Source organism: Salmo trutta, chromosome 15 (genome assembly GCF_901001165.1).
Source record: "Salmo trutta chromosome 15, fSalTru1.1, whole genome shotgun sequence".
In the NCBI taxonomy this organism is placed as follows: domain Eukaryota; kingdom Metazoa; phylum Chordata; class Actinopteri; order Salmoniformes; family Salmonidae; genus Salmo; species Salmo trutta.
Window position 1 is genome coordinate 37,521,544 of NC_042971.1, and position 14,807 is coordinate 37,536,350.

Genomic DNA, 14,807 nt, shown 5'->3' on the forward strand with positions numbered 1-14,807 from the left:
GTAGCCGCAACGCAGTGGTTTTTTATTCTCGCCAAACATAAACCTTAAAACAAAGGCTTTTACATTTTTTTACACTAAATGAGAGTGTCTTGTTCATTCTTGAAGTTTGTTTGCACAAAGGCTTTCCTGGCATTGTTTACTATTCAGCACCAACATTTTTTATATATATAGTATCCCTTGATCAAAGAGCACCTCATTGATTAACTATAAACCAAAGAAGTGCTCCTCTCCTGTGCCTCTACTTTTAAAATAGTTTAGTATGGGCTAAAAAAGGTAAACATTTTCAGATTCCAAAATAATACCAAGTCACTACTCTCAATTATTGATTGTTTTTTGGGAAGGCAGAAAAACTAAATGTTTAACGCTCTTAGAAACTAAACCGAACAACATTATTGTTCACCATTTGGTTCATGATGTACATTGCACAACTGTATACATTTGATTTAATAGTTTATTGATAAGGAACATAAAAAGAATAACAACTGTACATTCCTGTTAATTTGCATTGTACAGACTACCAGATACACAGTACTATATGTTTTGTAATTATACATGTTTTTAATTAATCTAAAAGAAACCAAAGAGTAATCGTTAGGTGATTTCTTGTGTACCTACAATCTGACAATGTTCTTTCTAAATATCAGGGAAATAGCACACTGTAAAATAAAGTATCCACACATTTCATTTTTGTGCCTCTGCCTTTTCTGTAAGCGTCACAAATGAAAATAAAACTTTGCACAATAAAAAAGACCTCTTGATGGAATAATTGAAAGTAATACTCGTGTATGATGGTTTGCATGTGGACATTTCATCTGTAAATGATTCATGGGACACTCCCCAAAAACCATGCGCCAGATAAAAATAAATGTCAATTTGAAAACCACATAGAGCTCTTCCTAGTTTTATATTTGCTTTATAGCAGGAATGAGGATATTTCTCAGTAGTACTAACACATACAAGGGTGGCTATATGTTATACATTTTAAAACATATTTTTAATGTGAAATATCATCGTAGAAATCATGGTTTTCAATTAATTTTAGCATCCAATTCAAGAAAACTGGTCCCTCAGGTGGTGGCTGAGAAGACACCCCACCCTTGTTTCATGAATGCCACACACAGTTCTCATCATATGATATATCATATATTTTCCTGTCAGATTTAACACATCATGTGGACACCTTGGCTCTGTGAAACACTCTAAATATCCTCTGTTTAATCTCTTTAGTCTGTAAACCATATATTATGGGGTTGAGACAAGTAGGGACCACACTACCCAGAACACTGCTCACTTTGCGCAGGTCTGCAAAGGCTGGGAAGCGGTGGAGGACGATAATGGTAAACCCACATCCCAGCACGATGAGGTAGACCAGTAAGTGTGTGCTGCAGGTTGTCAGGGCCTTGCTGTTTAAAGAGCTGTTTTTACTGCTCAGACATACAATGGCGATCTTGAGATAGGTGAGACTGATGCTGCCTATGGACGAGACAAATAGCACAACAGTAAAGATTAAGCCATATATGTTATTTATAAGCACACTCTCACAGGAGAGCTTGAATAAGGAGGGGTTGTCGCAGTAAGGGTTAAATATGTTAGACCTGCAGCGTGACAGGCGGATGGTGAGGCCCAGCAGAATCCCCACTAAGACTATGGCCACCCCCCAGGCAGACACAGACAGCCTGATAACCATTTTGTTTGTCATGATGGTAGCATACCGCAGGGGGTTGCAGATGGCCACATACCTGTCAAAGGCCATGATCATGAGAACGGTGTGTGATGTCGTAGCATAAACATGAGTATAGAAAGCCTGAATGACACACTCCATGTAAGTGATATATCGCTCAGGCGCTGCGGTCAAAATGTCCCATAACAGACGAGGTATCATCGCTGTAGCCCCGACTATGTCATTAAGAGGCAGGTTGCAGAAGAGGATGTACATGGGCTGGTGCAGGCTCCTCTCCATGGAGATCAATACTATGAGTCCGATGTTGGTCACCATTGTGAAGATGTAGATAATGAGGAAGAGGCTGAAGGCAGGGTACGAGGACTGTTGTGTGACCTTTAACCCCTCCAGGAGGAGAACGTGGTTAGGGTAGGTGTGGTTCTCCATTCGTCAGTCAGGGGGTAGCTCAGAATCTTGAGAGGAGAATTTGAAAAGATTAGTTGTACAACTTGGGGAATCAGTTTCAAAACACAAACTGTAAAAGCATCTAATGTTTTTGTGGTAGCAGTAGCAGATAAACAGTTTTCTTAAAGGGGCAGACTGTGGGGCAGCTGCCCTGCCAGTTCATTTGGAAAACAGCTGAGATATGGGGCTTTTCCGGGGTTAGCTTCTATCCAGCTCCACAGCTGGTAGCTGTATAGCTATCATCAGTCAGCGAGATGTAGCTAGCTTGCAAAGAAAGTTATACATTGTTATGGAAGGTTTACATGACACAAGTGATCTCAGCTATTTAGCTAAATAGCTATATTCTGCAAACAGCTGACCTAAGTAAGTTAATGTCCTTTCTTGATAGCCAGATAACTAAACATTACCCAAATAAGATTGTATGTACGGACATTTCATACATCAAAACATATTAAATTATATATATGAATCACTCGATTCCACACTAGATAGCAAAATAATAACTGTCCTTGACATGAAGAGTTGAAGTTAAGCACTAACATAAGCAAGTAGGTCTTCTACAGCTTTCTTCAGTGTTCCAAGTTGATTCCTGTGTTCTATCCCACCTCTCCAGACTTACTACAGAAACAACATCACAGCCTTTTATTTACAACAAAACCCACAATGTGATGACGAATATGTCAGTCAAGATGTAAACATGTACGTCATGACTCCATTGACACAAATTGCCAGTAGAAGCTAATGAGGAAAGTAACAAACATGGCTTGTGGGATGTTGTCCACTTGGGCTTTGCAAATTACAAAATATTACAAGGTAATTTGTCTTCAAGAGATTAAAAGGGGAAGTTCAGTAGTTTACAACTTGATGTTAGATGGTTCGTCACCCTGACCAGGAGGAACTGTAATCCATGGTTTAGTTTTCTTTAAACAGCCACAAATGTCAGCTAGCTTTAGCCACCACCATCTAACAATCAATCAAAGTAATAGGGGCATGTGTGAATTATTTTTATTTTTTAAGGTCCATTATGTAGCTTTGTGGGTGACCTCACCAAATTCACATAGAAGTGTGAGTTATAGATCTGTCATTCTTATTGAAAGCAAGTCTGATAAGTGGTAGATCCGTTCTCTGCCCCAGCAAACAGGGGACGTCTAAGGATATTAGGCAACGTTCCCTTTAGGTCCCTTTAAAGATTTTCTGAAACGTTCTGAAAATGATTTAGGAACATTAAGACATCATGTTAACCTCAGGATCATAAGAAGACATTCAGTACAGGTCCCGGTTTGGTCAAGGTATAATTTTATAATAAGGTATTTTGATGTCCATTAGGGAACCTTATGAAAAGGTTCCTCTTTGGTTCTGATAGGACGTTATCCATTGGACATTCAATGACCACAAGCGGAAATTTCATGATGGTCAAAGGGGACATCGCATGATGGTCCCATGGGAACATTCAGGACCTTTTTAGGACATTCTTTCACAAAATGTCCTTGGGGATGTCGCTGGAACAAACCAAGAATTAGATAAAAACCTCCAGGGGATCATGACACAATGTTCCGAGAATGTCCTAAAAACGTCCTTGGGGATGTTGCTGGAACAAACCGTAAACTAGAAAAGAACTCAAGGAGACCATGACACAATGTTCTGAGAACCTCCTAAGGATGTCACTGGAACAAACCGGGAACTAGAAAAAACCTCCAGGGGACCATGGCACAACGTCCTGACCACTTTAGGAAACCATTTCGTGAAGTTCCCGGTGATGTCCTAATGTCAAATTTAGGTTTGCAGGGGTGGTATTTCTATGCTTCTCCTTCTTAAGTCTCGCTTTTGTCTCTTTTTACTTTTGTTTTTTTCACCAGCAAGTATTGGATACAGCCTATTTTTTGATACTATGTTGAAATTGTTTCATACATAATGGCCCTGTGATTTGACATATTGCACTCTACACCGTGTTGCTTTTTGTACTGATTTACAGTACCAGTCAAAAGTTTGGACGCACCTGCTCATTCCAGGGTTTTCTTTATTTTTACTATTTTCTACATTGTATAATAATAGTGAAGACATCAAAACTATGAAATAACACATATGGAATCATGTACTAACCAAAAAAGGGTTAAACAAATCAAAATATATTTTATATTTGACATTCTTTAAAGTAGCCACCCTTTGCCTTGATGACAACTTGCACACACTTAGCATTCTCTCAACCAGCTTCATGAGGTAGTCACCTGGAATGCATTTCAATTAACAGGTGTGCCTTGTTAAAAGTACATTTGTGGAGCCAATTGGTTGTCTTGGGACAAGGTAGGGGTGGTATACAGAAGATAACCCTTTTTGGTAAAAGACCAAGCCCATATTATGGCAAGAACAGGTCAAATAAGCAAAGAGAAACAACAGTCCATTACATTTACATTTTACAATTAAGTCATTTAGCAGACGCTCTTATCCAGAGCGACTTACAAATTGGTGCATTCACCTTATGATATCCAGTGGAACAACCACTTTACAATAGTGCATCTAAATCTTTTAAGGGGGGGGGTTAGAAGGATTACTTTATGCTATCCTAGGTATTCCTTGAAGAGGTGGGGTTTCAGGTGTCTCCGGAAGGTGGTGATTGACTCCGCTTTCCTGGCGTCATGAGGGAGCTTGTTCCACCATTGGGGTGCCAGAGCAGCGAACAGTTTTGACTGGGCTGAGCGGGAACTGTGCTTCCTCAGAGGTAGGGAGGCGAGCAGGCCAGAGGTGGATGAACGCAGTGCCCTTGTTTGGGTGTAGGGCCTGATCAGAGTCCTTCATTACTTTAAGACATGAAGGTCAGTCAATCCGGAATATTTCAAGAACTTTTAAAGTTTCCTCAAGTGCAGTCGCATAAACCATCAAGCGCTATGATGAAACTGGCTCTCATGAGGACCGCCACAGGAAAGGAAGACCCAGAGTTACCTCTGCTGCAGAGGATACGTTCATTAGAGTTACAAGCCTCAGAAATTGCAGTCCAAATAAATGCTTCACAGAGTTCAAGTAACAGACACATCTCAAGAGCAACTGTTCAGAGGAGACTGTGTTAATCAAGCCTTCATGGTCAAATTGCTGCAAAGAAACCACTACTAAAGGACACCAATTAGAAGAAGAGACTTGCTTGGGCCAAGAAACACAAGCAACGGACATTTGACCGGTGGAAATCTTTCCTTTTGGTCTGATGAGTCCAAATTTGAGATTTTTGGTTCCAACTGCCATGTCTTTGTGAGAGGCAGAGTAGGTGAACGGATGATCTCTGCATGTGTGGTTGAAGCATGGAGGAGGAGGTGTGATGGTGTGGGGGTGCTTTGCTGGTGACACTGTCAGTGATTTATTTAGAATTTAAGGCACACTTTTAACCAGCATGGCTACCACAGCATTCTGCAGCGATACACAATCCCATCTGGTTTGGGCTTAGTAGGACTATCATTCGTTTTTTAACAGGACAATGAACCAACACATCTCCAGGCTGTGTAAGGGCTATTTGACCAAGAAGGAGAGTGATGGAGTGTTGCATCAGATGACCTGGCCTCCATAATTACTGACACACTGTGTACCGATACACACATGCAACATGGCGCCAACAGAGATGGTCGCCTTGATTCACGTTCTTAGGAAACTATTGTTGTGTCTTTGGCTATGCCGGATTAAGTGATATGACATACTATTCTATAAAATAATTTCTCTGTCATTAAAATTACTTGATTAAGCAAATAAGGTAAATGTAATTAACTAGAAAGTCGGGGAACCGTGAAAGAATGTTTATAGAGCTGTTATCTTCTGAATAAACTCTTAAAGACCTGGTAATCTTTTACCTCAATAGCAGTCAATATTTAAATCGTCACCTTATTTAGTCTCATCTGAAAGTTGTAAATTCTTGGTTATCTTCACGAACCCTGGCTAACAAGTTGAATCAGCAATACAAAATTTGGTTTAATTTATTTACTAAAAACCTACATAATCACACAGAATTACATCTACACAGAATGGATCATACATTGATTACAAATTATGTCATAAAGTAAAACATCCCTAGCGGACGGAACAGATATGATGGTTGGTTACACAAAGAAAGGGGGTTGGGTTTTGAATGAAAGAGCGGGAAGACTGAGGAACAAAAAGATTTGGTGTCTCTATCGGTCCGTAGGTAGCTACTCTATCGTAAATACAGAATCTTATGCATTCTAAATAACCTCCCATTTGGAAAAGAAAAATGCAATAAATATTTACTCTGAGCTGCACTTCGATCGGTTGGTCGTAGATGTAAGGGAACAAATGGACAAAACAACATGGCAACATATTGGCACCGCACGAATCATACACCCTAATGCCAATACCACCCAATTTGGTCCACATTTATCCAAATCATATTGCAAATTTCATATTGCAAATGCCAAGTGTAACACCCCAAAAATCCTATAGATGGCGAGCGCGCTCCACCGTGGATTTTCATATTGCAAATGTAACACAAGTCAACACCCAAGTGTCAAATTTTGATAAAATGAAAAAAAAAATGGAAAACTTATCACCCCCTTAAAAAAGTGCTTTCTGGACCGTTTTTCATTTTTTTTCAATTTTTATGTCAATTACACATGTATAAGAGCTGTATAAACATACTTTTGACATATTTTATTGACATAATTTTTGGGGTTGTTTTTGCTTGTGCATAAGGCATATGTTTTGTGCATTTGGAATATGATTTCATAGGAAGTCAAAAGTGACTTTTTTCTTTTTTTTGCCAAATGCCATTAGAAATGTCCAATTCTTTTTTTGTCAATTATGAAAGTATTGAATGTGCCAAATCACAGCAAATATCCAATAGATGGCGAACGCTCTCCACAGTGAATTTTCTTATTGCAAATGTAACACAAGTCAAGACCCAAGAGTCAAATTTTGAAAAAAATATTTTTTTCCCGAAAACTTATCACCCGCTTAAAAAAGTGCTTTCTGGACCGTTTTTCGATCAATTACACATGTATAAGAGCTGTATGAACATACTTTTGACATATTTTATTGACATAATGTTTTTGGTTGTTTTTGCTTGTTGTTTTTGCTGAGATACAGCACTCACTTTATTCTCTTTGAATTACATGGTGTCATGAAGACATCCATAATGTTTTTCCATACTAGTCCCAGTTCCAAAAAGTCAAATGTTTTGTGCATTTGGAATATGATTTCATAGGAAGTAAAAAGTTACTTTTTTTTCTTTTTTTGCCAAATGCCATTAGAAATGTCCTAATGAAATGTCCAATTGTTTTTTGTCAATTATGAAAGTATTGAATGTGCCAAATCACAGCAAATATCAAATAGATGGCGAGCGCTCTCCACAGTGAATTTTCTTATTGCAAATGTTACCATTTTTTTTGTCAATTATACATGTATGAAAGTATTGAATGTGCCAAATCAGGATGTTTGTCCGTTTGCCATGTACGATCATAGGAAGTTGGTTTCCAAACCCAAAAGTCAGTGAACCATGTCCAAATGGCATTTATACTGCCCAAATGATATATAGCCCTATGTTAAGCCATGAATCAACCTAGATGGTCTATTTGTCATGTATGATGAGGGAGAAGTGGGATTTTTTTGAAAAATGTCCAAAATGATCATTACCATCACGAATTTGACATGCTCAAAAATACTGCAGAAATGCAAAATTGACTGGCCCGATGAACTCAGGATGGCCGGGCAGTGACTGTGGTCCCTCTCCATCGCTTGTTGTGGTGTTTTCATCATGTCCATTTGGTGATGTTTTTCACTATTAAATCATATTGCAAATGTAACATATGTTGCAATTTGTTGCAATATTTTTCAATGGGCATTTACCACCACAAATTTGACATGCTCAAAAATACTGCAGAAATGCAAAATTGACTGGCCCAATGAACTCGGGATGGCCGGGCAGTGACTCTGGTTCCTCTCCATTGCTCGTCACCCAGCAAGTCAGCGTCCATCAGTCAATTAGATGTCATTCTGACACCAAACTGATACCATCTGACACCAAATCCACTTTTTCCAACTCGTTTAGAAGCCAACTATCACATATATCAGAGCAGGCCCATAATTCACAGCGCCTTCAGTTTTAACCATAAAAAAACCATAAAACACGTAGTTACGTTCTAGCTGCGGGTCCAGCTCTGACATTATGTGTAGGCCTATGTGAGGCAACCCCGAATCCCAAGTTTCAGCTTGATAGGTCATTCAGTGCCCGAGCAACGGCCTTAATTGGTGCTGAAAATCCACTTTTTCAGGGCGTTGCTACGGGGTCCTTGAATGACCTATCGGACAGAAACGTTGGGGTCCGTCTCTATGGGCCGAGGCAGTTTCAATGCACCTAGTCTTGCGACTCTGGGTCATTTCTAAATGTCACCATTTTCATGATGGTCAAAATGAATTGAAGATATTGCAAATGTACAAGGCTGTTTCTCGGTCTGAGAACCTTCTAGAGCCACATAACTCACCGTGGACTATCAACTTCAGCTCTAGGACAGGTTTCTAAAGTTTCAGAGCTCTACGTCTGACGGTTCTTGAATCGTTCGAATGAAGGTAACTATTGCAGGTACTGTAAGCCTCTCAGCCCCACACTATGTCACTATGTCCTAGCTGTGTGTGTGTGTGTTATTTTTTTTGCAAATCTGATGGGATAAATTACTGATTTACAGTTCATGAGGGTTACCTAGTCACACATATGAAGTTTTGGAAATATGTTACTTTTTTAACCCTTCAAAACAGCTACTGTGACCCCAATTTAACCTGTTGAGGATCTTATCCCGATCTTATCCCGGTATTGGGATTCATTGTCATGTGACCATGGCGGGGAATTCAAAACTGCAAGAGTAATCATTTCAAAAAATCAAATAATCAACTATTTTCCTCCATTTGAAAGATATATCTCCTAAATCTAACCACGCTGTCCGATTTTCAGAGGCATTACGGAGAATGCATAAAGTTAGGTTATGTGAGGAGAGTACATTGACAATAGCTGCGTGTAATGTTTAGCCAATTCAAAGAAGGGCATCAACAGACAGAAAACTAGCTAGAATTATGCACTTACCTTTGACAATCTGCATCAGATGACACTCATAGGACATTATGTTATACAATACATGCATTTTTAGTTCCATCAAGTTCATATTTATATCCAAAAACAGCATTTACAGTCGCGGTGAAATTCAGAATTTTTTTCGGCTCGAATGCACCCAGTGAATCCAGCATTACAAATCACGGAATTACTATTCGAAAACATTGGTAAATTATAATATTGTCATTCAAAGAATAATATATTATCATCTCGTAATTGCTACCGAAGGGCCAGATCTCAAAATAACTTTACTGGGAAATCACATTTTGTATAAACTGGGTACTATGCTAACAACAATAAGCTATATGCTAAGCTAAGCTAAGCTATACCGTTAGCATTAGCATCATCTAATATCGATAATAACATTCTAAATATCCCCTTACCTTTGATTATCTCCATCAGAAGGCGCTGCCAGAGATCCCAGGTCCAGAACAAATGTGGTTTCTTTTGACAAAGTTCATAATTTATGTCCAAATAGTTAGCGTTCAGTAGGCTCCCACAAAATGAGGTGGGCAGTGTAAAGTCACGTCGAAAAACTAAAGAAAACCTAGTAAATAATCTATTTACGTTTGTTTAAACATGTCAAACGTTGTTTAGCACTAATCTTTTGTTCCATTTTTAACGTGAAACATCAGTAAACATCAGTAATATTTTCACACAACCTATCAAGTGTCTAGAATAAACGATAATGACAAAGGCACTCTTCTCAGATTCATGCGCAGGCGCAAAAAATGAAGTGATGACGTGTCAACTTGTAAGCTTTCTAATTCGGTGTGTATTTATCACAGATGCTTCAAACAACTTTCTAAAGATCGTTGACATCTAGTGGAAGCAGTAGGAGTTGCGAACTGAATCCTTTCTCACTGTGGTATCTTTAAAACAATGACACTAAATAGTACAGTCACAAAATTCTCTTTTTTTTTTATCTATTTTTCACAGGTTTTTGCCTGCAATATGAGTTTTGTTATACTTACAGACACCATTCAAACTGTTTTAGAAAATTCAGAGTGTTTTCTATCCGAATGTGTTAATAATATGCATATCCTAGCTTCTGAGTTGGTGTAGGAGGCAGTTAAAACTGGGCACATATTTCTTTCAAAATTCTCAATACTGCCCCCGTGGCCCGTAGAGGTTAAGGCACTTCCGGTTGGCACAAGAATCTTAGAATCGACACACGTTGTCATTGGGGTAAGCTTTCACAGAATCCTGAGTTGTAAGTCTTTACGTTAAGAATTGACTGATTTACACAGGGTTGATTGAGTAATTTTCACAATCTGCAGGTTGGTTATATCAAAACAGCTTTAGGGTGTTTAACAACTTCCGGTTGCTCCAGGAAGCTTAAAATCGACACACCTTGTCATTGGGGTAGGCTTTCACAGAATCCTGAGAAAAGAAGGACACGCCCCCATTCTCATCGACTGGGCTGTAGTGGAGAAGGTTGAGAGCTTCAAGTTCCTTGGTGTCCACATCAACAACAAACTAGAATGGTCCAAACACACCAAGACAGTCGAGAAGAGGGCACGACAAAGCCTATTCCCCCTCAGGAAACTAAAAAGACTTGGCATGGGTCCTGAGATCCTCAAAAGGTTCTACAGCTGCAACATCGAGAGCATCCTGACTGATTGCATCACTGCCTGGTACGGCAATTGCTCAGCCTCTGACCGCAAGGCACTACAGATAGAAACCACTCTAAAGTTTCTAAAACTGTTTGAATGGTGTCTGAGTATAACAGAACTCATATGGCAGGCCAAAACCTGAGAAGATTCTATACAAGAAGTGCCCTGTCTGACCATTTCTTGTCCTTCTAGGGCATCTCTATCAAAAATACAGCATCTCTGCTGTAACGTGACATTTTCTAAGGCTTCCATTGGCTCTAGGAAGGCGCCAGAAAGTGGAATGATAGCTCTGCAGTCTCTGGGCGAAAAACAGCAGGGGTTTTTGTGAGTGGTCCTTCTGAGGACAATGACACTGGTGCGCGCATGTACGAGATGACTCCATTTTTTTCTTTCACTGTTTGAACGAATACAACGTCTCCCGGTTGGAATATTATCGCTATTTTACGAGAAAAATCGCATCAAAATTTATTTTAAACAGCGTTTGACATGCTTCGAAGTACGGTAATGGAATATTTTGAATTTTTTTGTCATGAAACACGCTGGCGCGTCACCCTTCGGATAGTTACCTGAACGCATGAACAAAACAGAGCTATTTGAATATAACTATGGATTATTTCGAACCAAAACAACATTTGTTGTTGAAGTAGAAGTCCTGGGAGTGCATTCTGATGAAGAACAGCAAAGGTAATCCAATTTTTCTTATAGTAAATCTGAGTTTGGTGAGTGCCAAACTTGATGGGTGTCAAAATAGCTAGCCGAGATGGCCGGGCTATGTACTCAGAATATTGCAAAATGTGCTTTCACCGAAAAGCTATTTTAAAATCGGACACCGCGATTGCATAAAGGAGTTTTGTATCTATAATTCTTAAAATAATTGTTATGTATTTTGTGAACGTTAATCGTGAGTAATTTAGTAAATTCACTGGAAGTTTGCGGTGGGTATGCTAGTTCTGAGCATCACATGCTAATGTAAAAAGCTGGTTTTTGATAGAAATATGAACTTGATTGAACAAAACATGCATGTATTCTATAACATAATGTCCTAGGAGTGTCATCTGATGAAGATCATCAAAGGCTAGTGCTGCATTTAGCTGTGGTTTTGGTTTTTGTGACATATATGCTTGCTTTGAAAATGGCTGTATGATTATTTTTGGGAGGGTACTCTCCTGACATAATCTAATGTTTTGCTTTCGCTGTGAAGCCTTTTTGAAATCGGACAGTGTGGTTAGATTAACGAGAGTCTTATCTTTAAAATGGTGTAAAATTGTCATATGTTTGAGAAATTGAAGTTATAGCATTTTTTAGGTGTTTGTATTTCGCGCCACGCTGTACTATTGGATATTGGTGAGGTGTTCCGCTAGCGGAACATCTGTCCCTAACAGGTTTTAACCAACATAGAGCATTGCCAAATTCACAGGCTGTTTCGTTATGCAGTCTCATCTTAGCCAGGAAGTTCCCATTGTGACTGTCACAAGGGTCAAAACATTTCCCCATAGCATTTTTCAAGTGTGTGTAGTCACTTCCACCCTCAATGTAGAGAACGCTATAAATGTTCGAGCCCGCCCTGTTAGCAACAAAGACATAATTTTGAACTTGAGCCCATCATTCCAATTGTTTACCTCTGTGGTCATTTCAAACTGTCCAGCCGAATCAGACCATTCCTGCCTCATACCGATAAAGGTTTCTGGCATAAAGACAGAGAACACAGACGGAATATTGAAAGGGGCGGGGGCTGCCATCTGGGCCGCACTTGTGCCGAAGTTTGGTGAGTCCTCATCGTTTGACATCCCACCGCTGCCACCAGTGTAATAAAGCTAGCTAGACCACCAGAGAGGTGGGGAAAGTACTGGATTGAGCAGAGTAGCGTGACGCTGCCACCACCTTTGTTTGACTGGTATGGTCCGGCATCAGAGGATAAGGCACCAAAACTCATCACAGCTATAGCAAACAATCATCTTTATTAACTACACAATTAACTACACTAGACAGAGTGCATGCAATACTAGGCCACCTACTAAATTCCTGCAGTCTCTGTGACCTAATCAGAAGTGCTGCAATGATCCGAAGGTGTAAGGCACACAAGCTATTAAGTGCGATAAAACGCTAAAACGTGACACTACACACACTAGTTAGGTATACAGTTAAGGAGAACTGATCATCCAAGGTTCTACTACTACTTCTCTGCAAACCGGGCCTCGCCCAATGAAATGCAATTCTACAAACATGCAAATTAGAAGTACACTTAGCTCTCCCAGCTGACTGGATTCCGCCCATGGGGTCTGGGCGTGTGCACCACTGTTGGGCCAGTTGGCATGGCTAAAGGCAGACCGGCAGTGGATACATATCCACGGTGTACTGAATAGGCTTCAAACTGGACAGGAACAACAACTAGGCTATACTCAAATTCAGGTTGATCAATGTACGTTTTAGCCTGATTAATTACGTAGAATTGAGGAGCGCACTACACTTGCAGCGTGCTCTGTTTACAAACATTGATAAAGCCTAGCTAAATAATTTGCATGTCCAAGAACACACTACAACACGCAGTGTGGTCTGTTCCCAAAAGCCGGGGAGATGGCTCACACTCCTAGCAACCCCACTATCTTATCTGGTTCTCTAAATTCCCCCTCACTACCTGTCTCCGTTGCCAGCTGCCCGAGCCAGCAGCGAACGTCAACCTCTCCCTGTTAAAACCTCTTAGATGCAAAGTCCCCTGTTTTGAGGACCTGCATGGTTCTGGTACTGGTTCCGACATTTTCACTTAGAAATTGATATGTAGACACCATAGATCGAGCGGTAGCCCTGATTCTCACGAACACAGGAGTATGTATCTTCTGCCTGTGTGAAGCAGGATGTGAAATCTGACACTACTTTAAGATGGCATATCCATCCTACCATTTCATTTGCTCTTCCGACTTTCCATCAACTCCTGGGGGAACCCTACTTCACAGCCACTAACAACGCATTTGCCTGGGGGTGATTACGGTCATCTATTGTATTTCATGAACATGTGTACATGTCTAGACGATAGTGACACATCCACTTAGCTAGATGTGGCTAGGGGGTGGTTATAGAATTTATTTCACATGACCCATCAATTTAGACAAGTGTGTCTGGGTAAGAATCATCTAATTATTCTAAAATATTTATCTGGACACTTTCTATTTTGCTACTATTGCAAGTAACCATTTTACTGTACTGTTTCCACCTTCTGTATCCTGTGCATGTGACAAATAAACATTGATTTTATTTAATATAGTGTGTGTTTACCAGAGAAGGTTATGTGAAGAACAACATGCAACCTGAACCAAAGTCAGATTAGGATATAGGCCAAGGACTAGATAAAGTGTATTTTTGCTACTACTTTCACCACTTCTAGTATTAAAATCTTTGGTTGTTTACTACATTACCTTACACACTCTGTTGAGCACATGGCCTCATTTGTAAATCCTTAAAGAGATGGGTGGGGATAAGGATTAAGAGGTTGTGAATGATTCTGAATTGGTGTAGACAAAGAAGAGCTCTCCAGTAGGTACCAAATCATTGAAGGAAAGTTCTCAAAAGTGGGGCTACAAGTTTATCAACTGTTTAAGCAGAATTATTTTCCCATGGTTCCTGCAGTGTGTGCCCCTACAACCCCTCTTTTTACGCTGCTGCTACTCTCTGTTTATCATATATGCATAGTCACTTTAACTATACATTCATGTACATACTACCTCAATTGGGCCGACCAACCAGTGCTCCTGCACATTGGCTAACCGGACTATCTGCAGTGTTGTGACGGTCGTCGTAAAGAGGAGACCAAGGTGCAGCGTGGTGAGTGCTCATGATAAATGTATTTTAACTCAGAACACTAAATCAAAACAGGAAACAAACGTCACGTTCTGCAGGCTAAACTGAGCTGTACAAAAACAAGATCCCATAACTGAAAGTGGGAAAAAGGGCTGCCTAAATATGATTCCCAATCAGAGACAAC

General features: G+C 39.9%; 1 protein-coding gene across 2 annotated transcripts; it reads right to left on the bottom strand.

The window, feature by feature from the left end:
• Nucleotides 1-433: 433 nt before the first annotated feature.
• LOC115148932 (olfactory receptor 5B17) lies at nucleotides 434-14,637 on the bottom strand. 2 transcript variants are annotated; one of them, XM_029691262.1, is made up of 2 exons: nucleotides 14,548-14,637; nucleotides 434-2,133 (listed from the first exon to the last, which is right to left on the bottom strand). In XM_029691262.1, exon 2 carries the CDS (start codon nucleotides 2,105-2,107, stop codon nucleotides 1,169-1,171), a length of 939 nt encoding a protein of 312 aa, XP_029547122.1. In that variant the 5' UTR covers nucleotides 2,108-2,133; nucleotides 14,548-14,637; the 3' UTR covers nucleotides 434-1,168. The 2 variants fall into 2 exon arrangements, with proteins under 2 accessions (XP_029547122.1, XP_029547121.1); XM_029691261.1 differs by lacking the exon at nucleotides 14,548-14,637 and adding an exon at nucleotides 2,666-2,727.
• Nucleotides 14,638-14,807: the final 170 nt, after the last annotated feature.